We start from the raw sequence: 21,723 nt of genomic DNA, 5'->3' as shown, positions 1-21,723 counted from the left end.
AAGGAAAACAGGAAGGAAAAGAAAGAGAAAAAAGAAACTAAAGCAAAATTGGTTGGGTATCTCATGTACTTAGCAAGTGCAAGGCCCTAAGTACTACCAAAAAGGAAAATTAAAATGAGTGCCCCCCCAAAATATGCTTTTGAGGCATTTTTCTAATTCTCACAAGTATAGTTTTATTTGGGCAGGTCTCCTGGATCTTATCTTCCTTGAGTAGGTAGGTATCTTCATACTCATTTGAGAAACAATTACCTAGCTGCAAATCACCATCATGGTATTTGGCTAGAGCTTAGGTTAAGATTTTTGCGGGTATTGGGAGGATGGGACCCCAGAAACATGCGAACATCCTGCATCTGAAAGCTGACAGCCTTTGTCCTGATGAAGGGGGGCCCCAACAAAATCCCAGCGCAGGTCCTTTCTGCACAACAGTGCCCTGTGGGGGTTGACATGTGGCTGATTGACATGAATGCCCTTATTGGCTAGTGCACTGCTTCCCCAAGGAAGTGATCCCAGCCTAGGGCACATGTGCGGCTCACCTGGAGGAGGAGGCGCGGCTCTCATTGGGTAGTTGGTGTTTTGAGTTCCGCCACGCCCTCGGCATTGAATGGTGTTCCTTCTCGTAGGACCTGAAATAGGCAGAAGTGAGCATTAGGACAGCTGCTGGGTTTGATGGGCTGCTCCAGTCCCAACATCAACTTAGGCACATGCACACTAATTGAACAAAATAAGTAACTGAAAGCTTATTTTTAAAAAAAGGGGTGTGGGGGGGCAGGCACTGTGGCTCACACCTGTAATCCTATTCAGGAGGCTGAGATCTGAGGATTGTAGTTCAAAGCCAGGCCAGGCACTGAAATCCGTGAGACTCTTATCTCTAATGAACCACTAGGCTCAAGGGGTAGGGCAGTAGCCTTGGGCTGAAGAGCTCAGGGACATCGCCCAGGCCCAGTGATCAAGCCCTGTGACTGACATGAAATAAATAATAAATAAATCAAGGGAAGCGAGGGGTCTTGGAAATGTGGCTTAGTGGGAGAATGCTTGCCTCGCTTTCATGAGGCCCTGGGTTCCATTCTTTAGTATCCCATAAATAAAAGGCAAATAAATAAAATGAAAAAAAAAAAGTAAGAGACTCAAGCCCTTGGTTTTGACCTTGTGTGTCTAATTACTTATTATTTTGCCAGTCCTAGGTCTTGAAATCAGAGCCTGGGCACTGTTCCTGAGCCTCTCTGTCCTCAAGGCTACCACTCTACACTCTACCACTTGAGCGACAGTGCCAGTTCTGGTTTTTCCTGTTTATGTGGTCCTGAGGAATTGAACCCAGGGATTCTTGCATGCTAAGCAAACACTACCACCAAGCCACATTCCCAGCACCTTTTTTTTTTTTTTTTTGACATGGTTTCAATGCACAGGCTAAGTTGGCCTTGAATTCCTGACTCTCCTGTCTGGATCTTCCAAGTAAAAAGATTAGCGGTATGCACCACCAGCTTGTAAGTGCATCTTCACCCCGCCCCTAGTCCTAAGACCAGAACTCATGGCCTGGGCACTCTCCCTGGGCTTTTGTGCTCAATGCCTGTACTCTACCACTTGAGACACAGCTCCACTTTTGGCTTTTTGATGGTTAGTTGGAGACAAGAGTCTCACAGACTTTCTTGCCTGGGCTGGCTTTGAACTGCGATCCTCAGATCACAGGCTCCCGAGTAGCCAAGATTACAGGTGTGAGCCATGCACGGGTGCCTGGCTTTGCCTGTTTCCTTTGATGCTGCCTTAGTGTGAAAGTTCCCACATAGGATGAAACCACACCTGCAGCACACCACGCATCCCCACTTCCGATGCCGGAGTCGGACGCTCTGCTTGAGTAACCTGGTCCAAGGGGCAGTGGCCCCGCTGAATACTTACGGGAGTTTTTGGGCAGCCCAGGTCCGATGCTGACCTGTAGCACTTTGTTACTGGGCTTCAGGATGGCCAGGTCGCCGAAGCCTTGGTGGAACTGCACTTGCCGGGAGCCCCCTGCACTCCAGGGACCCCAATTCTCCTTTTTCAACTTTAATTCAAGCCTGCAACAAGCGCATGTATTGACATTAAGTTGGGGGTGGGGAAGGAACCAAACACTGAGAAAACAGTTCACAGAGCCCTGCTACAAGGACACTATTAAATGGACCCAGACCAGACAACCGAGGCAGATGTGGTAGTACATGCCTGTAACCCCAGCTACTTGGGGCAGTAGAAATAGGAGGACCACGGTTCAAATACAGCATGTACACAAACAAAATAATAAAAAAGGGGGCATAGAGGGATAGCTCGATAGTACAACTCCTGGCCTTGCAAGTACCAGACCACGAGTTCAAACCCTACTGTTGCCCAAATAGCTTGTCCCCTGAATCCCAGTTCCCCTTCCTTGTTTGCCTTTGTGTAAAGGATAAAATATATTACTTCACAGAAACGTAAATGTGACTGCCCAAGGCCCTAGACAACCACCCAGACAGTCTTCAGCAAGCTCTAAGATTCCACTTGGGCAACTGAGGCACCCACGACAGGGTTTATGGAAACCGTAAGAGTCAGTGAGACCTACGGTCCTTCCCACGAGCACCTCCCCTCCCCCCAGACGGCGCCAGGAGCAGGCACAATGTCCCTCTCATCCCTGACTTACGTATTGCTGAATTTCAGAGGTAGCTGCTTCTGAGTTTTCTCCTCGTAACGCTTTGCTAAAAGGCTTAAGAATTCAGTTTTGAAGACAGACTCAAGCAAACTGTCGTATTCTTGCTCATGGAGAATAAAAATGTCATCTTGCATGGTGCTGTAAAGAGAGCAGACAAACGGTGAGACCAGCACTGAGTTATTCCACCACCACTATCACCATGTCATCATTATTTGGTGCTGGGAATTGAACCCAGGACCTCATGCATGCTAGGAACATATTCCAGGCATACCATGGCACATGATGGCAGCTGTTCTTTAGTCCTTATTAAAACCTACACTGCACAGCTAGCTTGCCTTTCCCTGGCTTTTCTGTCCTTTCCCCCTCCCTCCTCAGATTGTTTTATCATCAAATCCAAAACACAATGAGCTGCATAATCAATTGGATGAAATCAGTTTTCAAAGGATTGGCCTACAGCCGAGTCAAAATCCTTCTTTGAGGAGATCTTTTTCAAATCAAGAACTGAAGGCAGCGGGCACCGTGGCTCATGCCTGTAATCCTAGCTGCTCAAGAGGCTGAGATCTGTGGACTGTGCTTCAGAGCCAGACAGGGCAGGAAAGGCGCCGAGACTCATCTCCTCTGAACCACCAGAAAACCAGAAGTGGAGCTATGGCTCATGTGGTAGAGCACAAGCCTCAAGTGAGAAAGCTCAGGGATAGAACCCAGGCCCTGACTTCAAGACTTAGGACCTGCATTACAAAAATAAAAATTAGATGAAATTTAAAAACATACAAGAAACCTGGAAAGACAAGACCTCACTGTCTCCTGGCTCCTAGACCCTTTGTTACTATTATGATTTGCCAGTCCTGGGCCTGGGGCTCAGGGCCTGAGCACTATCCTTGGGCTTTGTCAAGGCTGGAGCCATAGCACCACTTCTAGCTTTTTTTCTATGTATACGGTACCGAGGACTGGAACCCAGGTCTTCATGCACGTAGGCAAGCACTCTACCATTAGGCCAAACTCCCAGCCCCCCTTTATTATTTATTTGTGGGTCGTGGGGCCTGGACTCTGGGCCTGGACACTGTCTTGAGCTCTTCAGCCCAAGGCTGCTGCTCTACCACTTGAGCCCCAGTGCCACGTCTGGTTTTCTGGTGGTTTACTGGCATCTCGTGGGCTTTCATGTCTGGGCTGGCTTTGAACCTCAATCCTTACATCTCAGCCTCCTGAGTAGCTAGGATTACAGGCGTGAGCCACCAGAGCCCAGTTCCTCCAAGCTTTTCTAACAGTCCTTTCTCTAATCCTTTCGCTTCCAGCTGACTCAGCTTAGACAATAAATAAAATGTTCATTTCCACTGTGTGTTTTTTGGATCTATTTTTTAGTCATCTCCTCCTGACCATTTGGGCTGCATAGAAATGAGGCGGTTCAGGGCGGTTCTACCTCCTCACCAAATTACCAAGAGGAAAATAGTCTTTGCCTATTCTCTTTGCTAAACTCGCCACTTCTTGTCCTAACATCTTGTGACCTTCAGTATTTTTGTCAGATTGAGATGATGAACCCTTGGTCATCGAGCAACATCTGGATGCTTAGCTTTCCATCATCTATTTCCAAACCCCACCCTTCGGTGAGTGACCCAGGCATGCAGAAGCCAATCTCAGCCAAGCCAGGGTTCCAGCTCAACCCTGTACCCGCAGCTCAAGCTTCTAGATGGATGGATACAAAGCGTGTAGATTGATTCATCAGGGAAAAAAAAAATCAGATTTATCTTCGGCCTCTACCTCTGTCTTATTCATAGGACCAAACTACAATCCCTCCCAGACGTGTGACAATGCCCTCTGTGTTGAAAAATTCCTTCACTGGCCTCTGGTTTTGGCTCTGAATTTGCATTTGAGTCAGTGTCTTTGTGGTTTGTTGTGGTATGGACCGACCACACTAGAAAAATCTCCCTTTACTCTTGTCACCAAGAATAGATCAGCTTCACAAAAGCGTTTGTTACAAAACACTGAGTACATGCTGGTGGGGGTGGGGAGTGGTGAGAGAAGCTGAAAGGCAATGTGGAAATATAACTGCCTTGATTAAAACGTTCATAAAAAAATTGTTTTTTCCCTGTAGTCACCAGTGGCACATTGTCTGTAATCCTAACTACTCAGGAAGCTGAGACCTGAGGATGACAGTTCAAAGTCAAGGTAGACAGGAAAGTCCCAGGGAGATTTCTCTCCAATAAACTACTCCAAAATAGCTGGAAGTGGTGCTAAGGCCCAAGTGCTAACGCTACCTAGTCTTGAGCAAAAGCAGCTCAGGGGAGCATCTCCAGGCCCTGAGTTCAAGCCCCAGTGACCATCACAAAACCAAACCAAACCAGTAGCCCAGGAGAAGGAACAGTCACATTCCAGCAGGTTCTGTGAATTCTCTGTGCTCTCCCTTCCGAAGCCCTTCACTCTTCTCCACACCATACACTCACTGGGTTATTTTTAAAGTAGTGTAAAATATTTTTATGCTTCAATATTTCAGTGTGCACCATTAAAACACAGTCTCTGGCTGTACACAAAAATAACCACAATGTCATTATCACGTTTAAATAAGCCACCGATAAATCCTTCAAGTATTTAGCACTGTGCACATTTCCCCCTTGCTGTCTAATTGCTTCTGCAAGGTTCCATCATGAAAATCAGGAACTGGGGGAGGGGCCGTGCTGGGCGCTGACAATTATTGGGTGGGGAGGCGGGGAGAGTTCGAGGACCAGGCTGGGGGGATTTCGCTGTAAGATTTGATTAGGTGAAAGCAACCCAGCCAGTCAGCAACTGGGACATCAGATAAATTCTTGGAAACCTCTGCAGATGTTGTGACTTTCTTTCCTGGAGGGCAAGACAGCTGAGAAAACCCAGGTAGGTGGCAGGAGTGGGGCGTGGAGACACAGTCACCCTTCCACTGAGCTGTGCCCACTCAGTCACTGGTAGCCACAATGCATTGTACAAGCTCCATTCTGCGCCCATCAGCCCTCTTCTGGTGGCTTTCCTTATGTGCATTCCTTGGCAGGAGGCAGTCCTGAGGTTTACATGGCTAAATGCTTGCAAGGCAGATGCTCAACCACTTGAGCCATGCCTTCAGCCCTTTTTCATTCAGGATATTGCTTTTCTACATAGGATTTGGTGCCTTTTTGCTTTCTATCTCCCTCTCCCCACCCCATGGACTGCAACCTTCTTGCCTATGCTTCATGGGAGGAGTGAGGATTCATGTTCAAACTCATGCCTAGTAGTTTATTGAAATGGGCTCTTGTTAACTTTTTGACTTGGCCAGCCTTGAACCATGATTCTCCAGATCTGGGCTTCCTGAGTAGCTAAGCCATCATGCTCAGTGTCTTACTTGGATTCTAATAATTGGCCTAACCCTACATTTAAGGGAGGAAATAATTATTATAATTTTGGTTAATATGCGTCATACATAACTACCGTATGCAAAATTACAAGTTGTTTTTTTTTTTTTTTTAGGGTGTGTGTGTGTGTTGGTACTAGGGTTTACATTTAAGGCCTAGGCACTGTCCCTTTGCTTTTTTGTTCAAGGCTGGTGCTTCGCCACTGAAGCCATACCTCCAGTTCCAGCCTTTTGACAGTTAATTGGAAGTAAGAATTTCATGAATTTCCCGCTGTGGCTGGCTTCAAACCTTGATCTTCAGATCTTAGCCTCTTGAGTAGCAAGGATGACAGATCTGAGCCCCTGGTGCCTGGCTCTTAGTTGACATGTTTGAAATACATCAAACATTTCAGACACTGCCTGGCCCTTTATGCAACATAACTAGGAGCATATAAAAATGTGTCATCATAGAGACACAGACAAGAATGGACATGCTGAAATATCCTTTTCATTAGGCACTAACCACAGCAAGAATTCCAGCCTGGTGGGTCAGATGGCTGAGCACTGGAGATTCCTGCTTCCTCCTGAGCCTAGAACTTTTTTTTTGGTCAGCAGTTGGGCTTGAATTCAGGGTCTGGGTGCTGTCCCTGGGCTTTTCTGCTTGAGGCTAGTGCTCTACCACCTTGAGCCATAGCTGTGCTTCCAGCTTTCAGGTGGTTAATTTGGCTTAAGAATCTCATGGACTTTGCTGCCTGGGCTGCCTTTGAACTATGATATTCAGATCTCAGCCTCCTGAGCAGCTAGGATGACAACAGAGTCACCAGCGTCTAGCTGGGACTTCTAATTTTGTGAAGACGCTGAAATGTTCATAAGAGATCAGAACATCTCCACTTTTCTTCTTTTTGTGGTGGTGGGGTTTGAACTCTAGGTTTGGTACTTGCTAAGGAGATGCTCTACTACTTGAGCCAGCCCTCCAGATACATGGGGGATAGGTTTTTGGTGGTGGTTTTTTCCCAAGGCAACCTACCTAACATGATCCTCCTTTATGGAATGCCAGCGTTTTCTGGTAAGATGGGAGTTCTTCTCACTGCAGAAAGTGAGCTCTTAGCCCAAAGTCCTCTACAGGATTTCCCAAGCAGAGGAGCCCATGTGCCTAGGGAAGGAGTTCTGGCAGGAAAGAGCCAGGCTCTTAGGAGACTGGAGGATTTCAGAAACAAGCATTATGTCCAACCCCAGTGCACTGGACCTGACCGGGGATAAGGAAGAGCCCCGGGGGGTGGGGAGGACTCCAGGCCTCAAGATTCGGAGACCTATCCTACAGAGGGGACAGAGAAACTTCCTCTCCGGGACATCCCTGCCTGGCTTTGCTGTTCAATAGGTAGACTTTAGACTGGGCTCTGAATCTTTTGCTTCCCCTTCAGTAAGAGCAAGGATCTTCCAATCCTATTCACACAGGTCCATTTCTAGAATATCAGGCAAACATCAACTCTTGATTGGAAGGGCAGGCCAGTCAGATGGAAGCTTGTTTCTTTTTTGGTGGAAGAGATGGTCGTAGGGTTTGAACTCCAGGGCCTTATACTTTGCAAGGGAAACACTCTACCACTTGAGCCAGGCCCCTGGCTGTTTTTGCTTTATTTTCTTTGAATAGGGTCTCACATTTTTGCCCAAACTGACTTTGAATTGTGATCTCCTTACCAACGCTCTCAGTAGCCAGGATTATAAAGCATAAGCCACCCCACCAAGCCATGACTTGTTCTGGGTATCCTACTCTGGTGCTCATGGGGGAGCCCCAGGAATTTTGACATCATTCAAAGCTTCCATGAGGAGGGAATTCCATCCTCTTCCATCATGATTTTGACAAGTGTGCATGTTGGGGGGATGGACTGTGTTGGGAACAGAAACACTGAGGACAGCAAGCCGTACCACCACCTCCACCCCGCCCCTGCTCACCTAAGGGACACAGACAGAATTCTCTCCATCTCCATCTTCCGCTTTAGGACCTCCTTCACCAGGCCTTTGTCTGGGCCCTGCTTGACCTTTTCTCGTCCGATCAAGTACAAGCACTTGGGGGTGAGGAGCAGGTCTCTCTTGACACCCTGGAATGATAGGAACTGTAAGAAGGTAGCTCAGGGGGGCCTCTGCTGGCTCATGCCTGTCATCCCAGCTATTCAGGAGGCTGAGATCTGAGGCTCATGGTTCAAAGCCAACGTAGGCAGGAAAGTCTGTGAGAGTCTTATCTCCAATTACCCACTCAAAAGTTGGTAGTGGTGCTGTGGCTTAAAATGGTAGAGCATTAGCCTTGAGCAAAAGAGCTCAGAGACAGTGCCCAGGCCCTGAGTTCAAACCCTATTACTTTTTTTTTAATTGCCTATGCAGCAATTAAATAAATATTTATCCCTTTTATTCTGATAAAAAAGAAAAAGGAGAGTGAAGGATATCAAATTACAACTGGCTAAAATGAGAAATTGTTTTAAAAAATAAAGCATTCACTGAATGGAATACTGTACGGATATAGTAAGTAGCTTACAGTGATATATTAATATAGGAAGTTCAGGGGAAAATGAAGAATTCAATATATATTCTACAAAATTAAGGAGGAGGGAGGGACGAGTGAGAATGTTGAAGAGCAAAGGACTGATCAAGATCCATTGTAGTCAGAAACTACTTTGATGAATGACAACTCCTTTGTACCACAAAACAATTTTTAAAAAATTGATATACATAGGCCAGGTGCTGGTGGCTTACACCTGTAATCCTAGCTGCTCCAGTTCCCGATTCAAAGCCAACTCAGACAAGAAAGTCTGTGAGACCCTCATCGCCAATTAACCACAGAAAACTGGAAGTGAAGACCTCAGGGACAGCACCCAGGCCAGAGTTCAATCCCTACAACCAACAAAAATAAAATTAAATAAGGGGCCGGGAGTTTGGCCTAGTGGTTAAAGTGCTTGCCTAGCATGCACGAAGACCCGGGTTCGATTCCTCGGTACCACATACATAGAAAAAAGCCGGAAGTGGTGCTGAGGCTCAAGTGGTAGAGCTCTAGCCTTGAGAAAGTCCAAGGACAGTGCTCAGGCCCTGAGCTCAAGCCCAGGACTGGCAAAAAAAAAAAAAATAATAAAAAAAATAAAATTAAATAAAAATAATTACACGTGTGTGTTTGTGTGACTGTGTTTTTCCTGATATAAACAAATCCAGGATATCCAAGAATGTGATGAAATCATACTTTTTGTAAAACTAAGTTTGCAAACATATGAATACGTGAGTTAAAAAAATCTGCAGGATAAACACAAAATGTTCACAGTTGATTCTTTCTGCTTTCCTTTGGCTTACCTGTTTGTTTCTTTTATCTAATTTGCATGATCTGCTTTGACAATCAGAACAATAAACTCACAAGTTAAGAGTTTTTCTTGTCAATTTTCTTACAATACTGTTTTGCTTTGTTCAGTTTAACTACAAAAGCAAAGCGGTTTCAGTGTGGTATTTCAACAATGACTTCAGGACCCTGCATTTCTAGGCAGGGACTATATCACTTGAATCACACACACACACACACTGATCTCCTATCTTCTCCTTTGTGGCAGGGACGGTATGCATCTTGAAGCCTGGGCCTAGGCTCTGTCTCTTAGTTTTTCCTGGAGGCTAGCGATCTAACATTGACTCATGAGAGAGGAGAATCTCCTGCCTGGACTGACCTTGAACTGTGGTCCTCAAATCTCAGCTTCCTGAGTAGCTAGGATTTCAGGCATGAGCCACAGGTGCCCAGCTCTGTTTTTTTTGTTCTTGGTTTTTTTCCCCCCCCAGATCTGGGTAAATGCTCTGGGTCTGATTTTGCTGATCTCTGCCTCCAGAGTAGCTGGGATGCCAGGCAGGAGACCTGGCAAGTTATGTACGGTTCTTTCAAAAAATAAGATAAATGAGGAACGCGTATGGTGAGGCTCAGAGCGAGTGGCTGCACCTACCTTGAACCGCCTGTCGTACTTGGTGACCGTGTCGGCAAAGTCAATCTTCTCCCTCTTGCCCACAAACTGCTGGAGCTCTGGGTGCTCCTCCATTCCAATGTAGTCCCCCATGAAGTTCCGGTTAATGCTGTTTCTCCTCCTCTCCTTCTTGTTCAACAACAGGTCTGAGGCTGCAGTTCCCAGGAGAGTGGGCAAGGGCAGCAGAGAGAAAACACACAAAGAAACACCAGTGGATGTGAGATATTCATCACATGACTTCATACATGTGCGTGTGTGTATATGAGCATCGTGCATATGTACACCGTGTGTGTGTCTGTGTGTGGGTGTGGGTGTGGGTGTGTGTATGGGCACCCATGTCATTCTTGTGGCTTAAACTCAGGGTCTGGGTAAAGTCCCTGAGCGTTTATGCTCAAGGCTAGTGTCTACTACTTGTGCCACAGCTCCACTTTCACTTTTTTTTTTTTTTTTTTTGGTGGTTTACTGGAGATAAGGAGTCTCATAAACTTTCCTGCTCAAGTTGGCTGTGAAGTGCCATCCTTCAGATCTCAGTAGCTAGGATTACAGGAGTGAGCCCCCAGCACCTGGCACAAGCATATGACTCCATACATCCAATAAAATGGACAGTGAAAAGCTCAGTTAAGCAACAACTTATTCCTAAGATTCATTAAATGGATGAAACAAAATTACAAACATACCTTCTTCCCTCATTTGGACATATTTCTTCCGGGCCACAAATTTTCTCCAGGATTTCTGTATGACCCGGGCATACCCATCATACTTTCTCTCCCTCGTCTCTTCTAGAAGAAATAACTGTGAATGCAGAGAAGAGGCGTTAGCCAGGCTAGCAGACTTGACATAACTACCGAACACTGTCATCGTTTCAAGGACAGACAAGGACATGTATGAGAAGTAGCTTGTCAGACTCATGAATGAACATGAAAGCCTGATTACTATGACATATAACTTATGATCACTGTAAATCTCCTCTCAACCTCATACTTTCGCATACCCTGGGATGACAGGAATATGCCATTGTGCCCTGTGCTGGGTTGAAAAGGGGATCTTTTGAACTTTCCTGCCCCAGCTAATATTTGATTTACAATCTTCCTGATTTCAGTCTCTTAAGCAATTAGGATTAGAGCCACCAGCATCTGACTCTATACATTTACTTTTTTAATGAGAAGCAAGGATAAATGACTGAATCTGAATGGGCTATAATAGTCCATTACCAGGTGCTAGTGGCTCCTTCCTGTAATCCTAGCTGAATTCCTGAGGATGGTGGTTCAAAGCCAGCCTGGACAGGAAATTTGACGAGACTCTTACATTTAATTAACCACCAAAGAAGCCAGCAGTGGGGCTGGGGCTCAGAATAGTAGAGTACCAGCCTTGAGCAGAAAAGCTCAGGGACAGCACCCAGACCCTGAGTTCAAGCCCTAGGACAGATGAAAGGACACAGACAGACACAGACACACAGACACAGACACAGACACACAGACACAGACAGACAGACAGACACACACACACAGACACACACCCCCTACAAAACTCAGTAGGTGTTAGCTATAAATCTCCAAAGCACAAGTGAATCAGGACCAGGACAAAAACAAAAACAAAACAAAAACTAGAGGTCATTTTAATTTATACATGGGAAATTAGCAAGTCAAAAAGGAAAAGCAACAAAAAATATGCCAGGGTGCTTTCACAGTGTGCCGACACATCACTGTCCCAGTTTAGAAAGAACAGGAACTTTTCTGTGGGTTGCTTAATGGCGTATGACACAACATTTTCATTTTATATTTGGAAATGAAATGGCTGTGGAGCTACAAATAACTCCAGAGTGGAGAGGAAGAAAAAAAAAAGCCACCACAAACTTTTCCTAAATGGGTTCAAGCAATGCAGGCTGCGTATTTATTTAATCATCTTTATGGGCAGCCAAGCCATTCAGCTATAGCCTCAGACTCATCCCACAAAAAAGGCAGACAGAGTAATAATGAAGATAAGATGGATGGAAGACCAAGAAGTGCCTATTTTCCCCCAATATTCTGAGTTCTTACATTGTTCTCTCTTGGTCCAATGACTACATTTACCAGTGTCTAACTTTGAAACAGGAAGCTCATGACAGAACGGCTGCTGAATTCCACTCCAGCAGGTGCCCAATTCAGAAAGAGAGGAGGGAGCAGAATCACTAAGGGGCGCGATCAAATTCCTCCCCAGGTGCCCAAATTTCCACAGGTAGCACTACAACCAGTGGCAAAGATCAGCATGCTTCCTTCAGACAAGGCAGGGGAGGTAGCTCATGCCTGTAATCCCAGCTACTCGAGAGGCTGAGATAGGATGATGGCAGTGCCAAGTCAGCCTGGGCAGGGAAAGTCTGGGAGACTCACCTCCAATGAACACCCCCTGCCGAAAAAAAAGAAAAAAAGCCAGAAGCGGAGCTGTGGCTCCAGGTGCCTTGAGCCCAAAATTCTGGGGACAGCGCCCAGGCCCTGAGTGCAAGCCTCAAGACTGGCGCACACGCAGAGAAGCCCAGCCGGAGAGGAGATGGGGGAATGGGTATCTTGCACTCACAGATTCCGGGGCTTTGATGAACACCTTGCTTCTCCCCAGCTGGAACTGGTCGCTGTCCATGTTGACAGACTGCAGCAGGTGGAGCACGCCTTGTTTCTCGTCCCCTCGCCACATGGGCCAAGTGGCTTTGGTCAGAATGGCATACCTAACAGGACGAATCACACGGGCTGAGCTCGGGGATTTTCCACAAGAACATTGTTCCTAACGGTGAAAACAGTGAGCACAACCTAGCAGTGCACTAAATGATCAGGAACCATGCTGTGGAATATTATTCACCACCCAGAAGGCGTGGAATGCAGGCAGGCTATGATATGGATGCATGCTGACAACCCTGTTATTGGTAGAATTCAGTCACCAAAGAGATACTTGACTGTTTATACAAACAGCCCAACACAAGTGAACTATAGTAACAGAGAAATTAGAGATGGCTGAGGACAGGGCAGGGAGACAGAGAGTTGATATTTCAGGGGAGCTGAACATCTATTCAGAGTAAGAATATGTTTTAAGGTTCAAAGTCACCCCAGGCAGCAAAGTCTGTGAGACTCTATCTTTAGTTAACCACCAGAAAACTGGAATTATAGAGCACTAGTCATGACCTGAAGAGCTCAGGCGCAGAGTTCAAGCCCCATAACTGACCAAAAAAAATTAACTGGTGACAGGTGCATAGCTTTGGAAATATTGAGAGTTGCTGCAAGCTGGGCACTGGTGGCTCATGCGTACCATCCTACAATCTCAAGAGACTGGCATCACAGGATTGTGGCTCAAAACCAGTCCCAGTCAGGAAAGTCTTTGAAGACTCTTATCTCCAATTAACCACCAAAAGATCAAGGATGGAGGCACAGCTCAAATGGTAGAGCACCAGCCTTGAGCAATAAAGATAAGAGACAGTGCCCAGGCCCTGAGTTCAAGTTCTAGTATAGGCACAAAATCAAAGTTGTTGAATACCCAGGCCCTGGTAGCTTATGTCTGTCTTCCTCGTTACTCAGGAAGCTGAGATCTGAGGATCAAGATTGAAAGTCAACCAGGGCAGGAAAGGCCATGAAACTCTCATCTCCAATGAACCACCAGAAAACTGGAAGTGGTGCTGGGGCTCAAAGTGGTAACAGTGCCAGCCTGAGCAAAAGAGCTCAGGGACGGTGCTGAGGTCCTGAGTTTCAACTCCCCGACCAAAACCAACACCAACAATATATAAAAATAAACTGTGGAATAAGTATGTATGGTACGCGGTTATCTTAAAATGTGTATGTTTGTCTCACTGGTTCCTTACCTCTGTAAAAATTTCTGGAAGACGCGCCGATAAGCATAGCCAGCTCTTCTCACTCGGATATTTTCTTTTAGACCTAGGTATTCTACTTGATGTTTTACCCTAGAAAGAAGAAAGTGGATCTTGAGTATTCCTGGACAATCATTCCACATGGCTTTCTTACCATTCCCCAAACCCCAACGCTAAGCTGGAGAGAAACATATTAAAAAAGACTACAATATCTTATTGTGTACACACTATACCATAACGAAGTATCATTAAGTTAAATAACATTAATTTCCATAATATTATGAGTTACTACAAGTATCTAAGATGACATCTCTTATCGATTTCAAAGAATAGTAAATCAAAACCCAAAGCCAGACTTGGCAGTACACACCTATAATCCCAGCTATTTGGGAGGCTCAGGCAAGAGGAACTCTTGATCCCAGGAGTTTTATGCCAGCCTGGGCAACACAGATTCCTCCATCTCAAAATAATAAGCTGGATGCGGTCGCTCACGCCTGTAATCCTAGCTACTCAGGAGGCTGAGATCTGAGGATCTAGGTTCAAAGCCAGCCCAGGCACTGAAGACCATGAAACTCTTATCTCCAATCAACCTCTAGAAAACTGGAAGTGGTGCTGTGGCTCAAGGGGTAGGATGGTAGCCTTGAGCTGAAGAGCTCAGGGACAGCACCCAGGCCCAGAGTTCAAGTCCCACAACCGACAAAATAAACAAACACATCTACCTATTGTTACTGAAATTAAAAGAGTTATCTTTTTCTCCAAATGTTAAATCTAATATAGCAACTGAATTGAATCCAATTTAAAGTTAATATTGATTCCTCCACATTTAACAAAACCCTATACATCTAGGACTTGTTTTTTTCCTAATGCAAGTGAACACAGGTATACAAGGCAATTAATTTGAAATGGCCACGTCCATAGTCATGATCTCAAAAATGTCTAACAACTGTTTGAGTTGGTTTCTTTCACATATCTTCCGGAAGGGAGGTGCTAGGGACTCCAAGAAAAGCCAACACACTGGTGTTGGGTTTACTGGGCTTCTGGGATTGGGCAGCACTGGACCTGTGTATTGATTTCTTCTGTAAGGGAGGCAGACAGTTTACTTCCTTTCCTGAATCTTCCCTGGACAGCCCTGACTTCCTGTGGATGTTGTACCGCTGGTTTCCTGTAATCCAGTCCCAGAAGAAAAGTGTGGTAACTGCAGAAGGGGTGGCTTCGCCTCCATGGGAAAGATGTGGAATGGGGAATCCATTAAGTGGAATGGGGAATCCATTAAGTGTGACAGACAGCTGACATCCGGAAACATTGATTCAGGGCCTGGGCACTGTCCCTAAGCTTCTTTTGCTCGAGGCTAGCACTCTACCACTTTAGCCACAGCACCACTTCTGGCTTTTTCTGTGTATGTGGTACTGAGGAATTGAACCCAAGGCTTCATGAATACTAGGCAAGCACTCTACCACTAAGCCACACTCCTGGTCCACTTCTGTGTGTGTGTGTGTGTGTGTGTGTGTGTGTGTGTGTGTGTGTCACTGGATTTTCAACTGAGGGCCTTACACTTGTTAGGTAGATGCTTTAGCATTTGAAGCACACCCCTTCTGTCCTTTATGCTTTAGTTATTTTTTAGATTAAAGTCTTACAGTTTTCAGGGTGTGTGTGTGTGTGTGTGTGTGTGTGTGTGTGTGTGCGATCCTATTCATACCTGTCTAGTAGCAGGGCGGGGAAGTGGGCAGATCCACCTGTGCAAATCACCTCACCCAACTTGTATGTTGAGGTCTTGCCAACATTTTTGCCCTGGACTGACTTCCAACCAAGATGACCCTGACTGATCTCTGTCTCCCAAACAGCTGGGCTCACGGTAAGAGAGAGGAGGAGGAGAGAGGGAGGGAGGAAAAGAGGGAAAGGGAAGGGAGTCAAAAGTTTCCTTTTTCTCATCCTTCAAATCCCCAACTCTTCCTTCCACCTAATAAAGAAAGTCCACGTCAAGTGTACCCCCTATAGTTGTTCATTTTAACACCCATCCCCAAATTCCAGCTCACTCCAGGCCTGTGGGGCGGGTGTCAAATACTCAGGCCACTGTCGCATGCACGACATAGGCAAGAAGAGCACGCCCGTTACACCACGATGTTCACTATTGCTTCCCCCACCAGGGCATCTTCTTCCAGAAATTTCCCTCTTGGGGACAATTGGTCTCACAAACCCTTGTAATGTGTCAACATTTCTGGCTTCTAATACCTCCAGCTGCTTTTTGCATATTCCTGGAGGCCGTCCATCACCTGCTTGGTAGGCCAACACAACTGTTAACCCACACATGCCCTCTAGTGTGTGCCTCTCATGCCCCCTGGACAGGGGTGTCACAGGAAACCATCTCACCAGAAACAGAAACCAAACATTGGCTCTCATATCCTGAGCTCTTGAAACCCGTAAAGGCTTATTGTGTTCTTGCTGAAGTCACTGAAGAAGGGAAAGGAGAGAGACACAGAGAGGAGGGCAGGGAGAGATGGGGAGCAGGAAGCAGAAGGGGAGAGAAAAGGGAAGAAAAGGGGACAAGGAAGAAGGCTGAGATCTGAGCATCAAAGCTAGCCTGAGCAAAATGTCTGTGCGATTTATCATCTCCAACTAGCCAGCAAAAAGCTGCAGGGGGAAGCTGTGGCCCAAATGATCGAGGGCTAACCTTGAATGAAAAGGCCAAGGAAGAGAGTGAGGCCCTGAATTCAAATCTCAGTGCGTGCGTGCGCACACACCTTTAGACCTTCAGAGAGATTGTTGGACCTAAGTGTTCAGTTTTAGGGGACTGGTTTTTTCCCTCTCTTTTTATTCAACTTCGGTTCCTCCTCTAAGAGATCAAGTATATTTATTGCCTGGATTGAGCAAGGAACTTGCTGGCAGCATGGAAAGGGAAGAAATTCATGGGGAACCTTCAGCCTTCTCATCTCGTGGTCCCCCTTTGAGTCACCTGACAGCCTCAAATAGCCTGTTGTTTTTCCGCAAGCAAAGAGAACATCGTGGGACTGTGCTTATCTGGTATGCCAATGAGTCACCCCAGCACGGGATCTGTCTCCAGCCCTCCTTTTAGGATCTGGGAGTGGTGATGTCATACCAGGAATGGTGACGTCATGCCACCCATCTCTCAGGGCACATCTCATCAGCACACCCCTAAGTCAGCACTCATGTGAAACCCCAGCTTTCCGGCCTGTGTCAGTATTTCATGAACTCCCTTCTCAGAGCATCCTGCACCACATCCTGCAGTGGCGAGTCAGCAGCCCAGGAAACTTACACAGCATTTCTACAGAGCCTCAGACTAATTTTAAATCCATCTCTTCTCTTGGTCTTTAGACTTTGCTTTTCTTTCTTTTCTGTTCTTCCCTTGCCCCCCCCCCCCCATCTGTTTCCACACTAGCCAAGATCAACATTATAAATTGATAATTCTGCTAGGCAAGCACTCTGGCTCCTTAAGCCTCAGCCTCAAAGCAATAGCTAATTCTCAGCAGAGTAATGCTGCTAAGAATTGTAAGGGATCAGGGAAAATCCTGAAGACTTTTTACCTGGGAAAATGAATAGGACACTCGACGTGGAAAGCATGGATGAGCAATTGAACATGGCCCCTGCCTGTGAAGCAAGATGGCTTGACAGAGCTTCAAGTGTGTTATGGTCCATCAAACTTGATCTTGATCTTCACCCCCCACCCACTTGCTTGCCAGTTTCCTTACCTGCTCTCTTCCCAGTCTTTGGGCTTCTTGGTTTCATTTGGTTTTATGCAGCGAATATAGTGGGGTGTGCATTTCATCAGCGTGCTGACCAGGTCATTGGCTTGTTTCTAGACGGGAAGAATGAGGTCTGTCAGAGACCATGACTTTCCCAAAAGCATATCAACTTTCAAAAGCAGCGACTTGTGAAACTCTAGGATGGGTTTGTTCAGCAGGCCTACATGAGGGTTCCCAAACTTTAATTTAAAGATCTACTGACTTTCATGGCAATTTAACCACACTTTCGGGGGGGCGGGGTGAAGGTGGGGGAGGAAGACCGCAGAGAGAAATTGTCTCTCAGCTTATTTACACCTTCCACGCTATCACCGGAGTCACCACCCGTACGTTGGTATTTTGCCGCTTACTTAGAGATGGAGTCTCTCTGATTTGGAAATTTGATTGTTGAAAGAAATTAGGTGGGCTAGGACTTTGGCCTAGTGGTAGAGTGCTTGCCTAGCATGCATGAAGCCCCGAGTTTGATTCCTTGATGCTACGTACACAGAAAAAGCTAGACGTGGTGCCGTGGCTCAAATGGTAGAACACTCGCCTTGAGAAAGCCCAAGGACAGTGCTCAGGCCCTGAGGCCCTAAGTTCAAGACCTAGAACTGACCAAAAAAAAAAAAGGGGGGGAATTAGGCATTTTTAGTACTGTTAACAACCACGGAACAAAACAAACAAGTCAATTTTTATTTAAAATTCTTATCATGGGGAACAAGAGAACAGGTTATTTACTGAGGAGCTAAGTTCAACTTCTGAAGACATTTGCAAAAACATTGTTTTTGTTCATTTTATTTGCAAACTCGGAGCAAGATTAAAAAATATAAACCTCTCAAAATCCCCTCTATTCTCTTTCCTGGAAATATAACAAAAAAATCATCTCATTTAAAATGATGGAAATTGCTAGTTGCCATAACTAGCAATTGCTAGAAATTGCTAGTGGCTCATAACTATAATCCTAGCTACTCAGCAGGCTGAGATCTGAGGATTGCAATTCAAAGCCAGCTAGGTCAGGAAAAGTCCAGGAGACTCTGAGGTCCAACGAACCACCAAAGAGCCAGAAGAGGAGCAATGTGACTCAAGTGACAGAGCACTAGCCTTGAGCAAAAAAGCTGAGGGGCAGCACTCAAGCCCTGAGTTCAAACTCAAAGACTGGCATGTAAACACATACATGATGGAAATTCACAATTAAGGAATGAGAGACCCATCAATATTTCAGATGAAAGCATCACTCCTTACCTAGGTCTGGACTACCAAACCGAACTAAGTTCAGAATTGCTTAGGATGTATTTCAAATTGTGAGAATCTTCGACTTGGTTGGAAGAAAAATAGTAGAGTTCCCATGGGCACAACACACACACACACACACACACACACACACACACAGAGCCATACACTCTGTGGGTCCAAGGATGTGGCACAAATGCAAACTTGCTTTCTAAGCAAACCAGAGTGCAGGGAGAAAAACTTCCAAAAGAAAAATAGCCCAAAGAATCTCTCAGACCAGAAAAACCATCACGCAGTCAGCGGAAGGGACTCTGCTGGCAAGATACAACCCTTCCCTCTGTCAATTAAGGCTTTTCTGCTTTCATGCATTTAGGAAATCTGAAACCCTTGAGAAAACATTTGCATCGACTCAGGTCAAGATGTTCGTGGATGAATACAGTTCTCTGTTGAGCCATGCAGAAAAACAGCTTGCTCGGCACAGCCTGGCGTGGAAGCCAGAGTGTCAGAGGCCCCGCATCAAAGCAAAGGCCTCTGCTGAGAAAGAAGCAAATTGTCTCTTGTCTTCTTTGATGATGGAGATTGCAATCAAAAATTGATTCTGATGATCGTTGTAATAGAGAGGTGAAAAGCTGATGCAGAAAGGCATCATGGAGAGTGGTTAGGAACGAAGTTTGTTTTTTTCCCTTAAAGTCTCCAAAAGTATTTTTAACTATTTGTGCTGGTCGTAGGGCTTGAATTCCCAGCTTGCGCTGTCCCTGAGCTTGTTTCAATTTAGCCCTCCATCACTTGGAGCTCCAGCTCTACTTCTGGTTTGGGGGTGATTAATTGGAGGCAAGAATTTCCACGGAGCCAGGCACAATGACTCACGCCTGTAATCCTTGCTTCTTAGGAGACTGAGATCTGAGGACTGTGGTTCAAAGCCAGCCTGGGCACTAAAGAGCATGAGACTTATCTCCAATTAACCACTAGAAAATGGGAAGTGGCACTGTGTCTCAAGGGCTAGGGCGGTAGCATTGAGCTGCAGAGCTCAGGGATAGCACCTAGGTCCAGAGTTCAAGCCCCATGATGGACAGAAAATTAAAAAAAAAAAAAGAATCTCCATGGAGGGGCTGGGAGCATGGGCTAGTGGTAGAGTGCTTGCCTAGCATGCACAAAGCCCTGGGTTTGATTCCTTAGTACCACAAACACAGACAAGGCCAGAAGTGGTGTTGTGGGTCAAGTGGTAGAGCACCAGCCCTGAAAAAGCCCAAGGACAATGTTCAGGTCCCAGGATAGGTGGGGGAAAAAAAAGGAATCTCCATGGATGTTCCTGCCTGAATTCAAACTATGATCCTCAGATCTCAGTTTCCTGAGTTGCTAGGATAACAGGCATGAAACACCAGTTCCTCACTGGTTCATTCTCATTTTACTACTACTCTCTTCCAGCCACAGATTTAGTAAGATTTAGGGAACATCAGCATTGTTACTAAATGAAACATACATGCATTTAAAATAAATTGATGAGTGTTCCTACCAAAGGAATATTAAACATATATATATATATAGTGTGTGTGTGTGTACACTTGACTTGTACTGGGAATTGAACTCAGGACCTTGAGCTTGCAAGGCAGGCAGGATCCCACTTGAGCCATGCCTCTAGTCTTTTTGCATGGGTTGTTTTCACACACTTAAACTGCTCTAGCTGCCCAGGCTGCAATCCTTCTACTTACTGGGGGTGCCAGGTGTGGGCCATCTCACCCCACCATTGATTAAGATGGAGTTTCATGACCCTTCCACCTGGGTTAGTCTCGCATCTTCTGATCTCTGCCTTCTAAGTAGGCAAGTGTTACAGGCTTTAGCTACCACACCCAGTCCAGTTCAGATTTTTTTCAAGAATTAGAACACAGTAACACATTCACTGGGACAACTACTTTGAGTATAGATTTTACTGTCCAGAGCACAGGGGCCCTTTCAGCAATCAGCATTAAGATGACAATGATTATAACCCTAGCTATTCAACAGGCTGAGATTTGAGGATCATGGTTCAAAAGCAGCCTGGACAGAAAAGTCCCTGTGAGACTATCTCCAATGAACTGCTCACAAATAGGAAGTGGAGCTATGGCTTAAAGTGGTAAAACACAGGCGTGGTGGCTCACGAAATGCAGGAGGCTGAGATCGGAGGATTGGGGTTCAAAGCCAGCCTCGGGCACTGAAGACCGAGAGACTTTTATCTTCAGTTAACTAGAAAACCAGAAGTGGCACTGTGGCTCAAGGGATGGACAGTAGCCTTGAGCTGAAGAGCTCAGAGACAGCGCCCGGGCCCAGAGTCCAAACCCTGTGACCAACCCCTCCTCACCCCCCCACCCCCCATTCCCCCCAAAAGTGGTAGAGCACTAGCAGAAGAGCTCAGGGATAGTGCCCAGGCCCCAAGTTCAAAACAGACAACACTTACTGTCATTACAAATACTTAGGCTATAGAGGGAAGAAGAGACAGGCAATGGCTGGGTCTCTAAGAGGTTCTTAGAGGAGACAGACATGAAGAGCAGGGAGACTCACTCGTGGGAGAACACCAGCCAGACAGGGGTCACACAGGAGTTATCTCCGGGGAGGTGAGACTACAATTCCTTATTTATTGTTTTCAGCAGAACAAGAGTTTGGACTCAGAGCCTGGAGCTTGCTAAGGCAGGTACACTTCAGCCACATTTCTAGTCTTTTTTGCTTTAGACATACAGACACACACACACACACACACTAGTATTTTTTGTGCTGGTCCCGGGGCTTGATCTCAGGGTCTGGGTGCTGTCCCTGAGCTTTTGCACTCAAGGCTAGTGCTCTAACACTGAACCACAGTGCCTCTTCCAGTTTTTTGGCGGTTCATTGGAAGTAAGCGTCTCAGAGGCTTTCCTGCCCAGGCCGACTCTGAAGTCCAGAGGCTGACATCTCAACCTCTTGAGCAGCTAGGACTACAGGCCTGAGCCACGGATGCCTGGCCAGCTTTGAGT

At 46.0% G+C, this 21,723-nt stretch overlaps 1 protein-coding gene across 1 annotated transcript in view; it reads right to left on the bottom strand.

Annotated features, from left to right (window-relative positions):
• Myo1e (myosin IE) overlaps window positions 1-21,723 on the bottom strand; it is a 127,217-nt gene that overhangs the window by 15,179 nt on the left and 90,315 nt on the right. The window contains exons 18-26 of the mRNA XM_090358289.1: window positions 17,483-17,589; window positions 13,773-13,871; window positions 12,506-12,650; window positions 10,633-10,747; window positions 9,938-10,107; window positions 7,929-8,074; window positions 2,642-2,788; window positions 1,891-2,048; window positions 534-623 (exon numbers count right to left, since the gene is read on the bottom strand). Of these exons, the coding sequence (XP_090214415.1) occupies window positions 534-623; window positions 1,891-2,048; window positions 2,642-2,788; window positions 7,929-8,074; window positions 9,938-10,107; window positions 10,633-10,747; window positions 12,506-12,650; window positions 13,773-13,871; window positions 17,483-17,589 (1,177 nt within the window). The remainder of the gene's footprint in view (window positions 1-533; window positions 624-1,890; window positions 2,049-2,641; window positions 2,789-7,928; window positions 8,075-9,937; window positions 10,108-10,632; window positions 10,748-12,505; window positions 12,651-13,772; window positions 13,872-17,482; window positions 17,590-21,723) is intronic.

The sequence above is a fragment of the Megascapheus bottae genome, chromosome 25, assembly GCF_031878675.1.
Source record: "Megascapheus bottae isolate mThoBot1 chromosome 25, mThoBot2.hap1, whole genome shotgun sequence".
Lineage (NCBI taxonomy): Eukaryota > Metazoa > Chordata > Mammalia > Rodentia > Geomyidae > Megascapheus > Megascapheus bottae.
The sequence above is the reverse complement of the archived record's forward strand: the minus strand, read 5'-3'. Positions and strand labels throughout refer to the sequence as shown.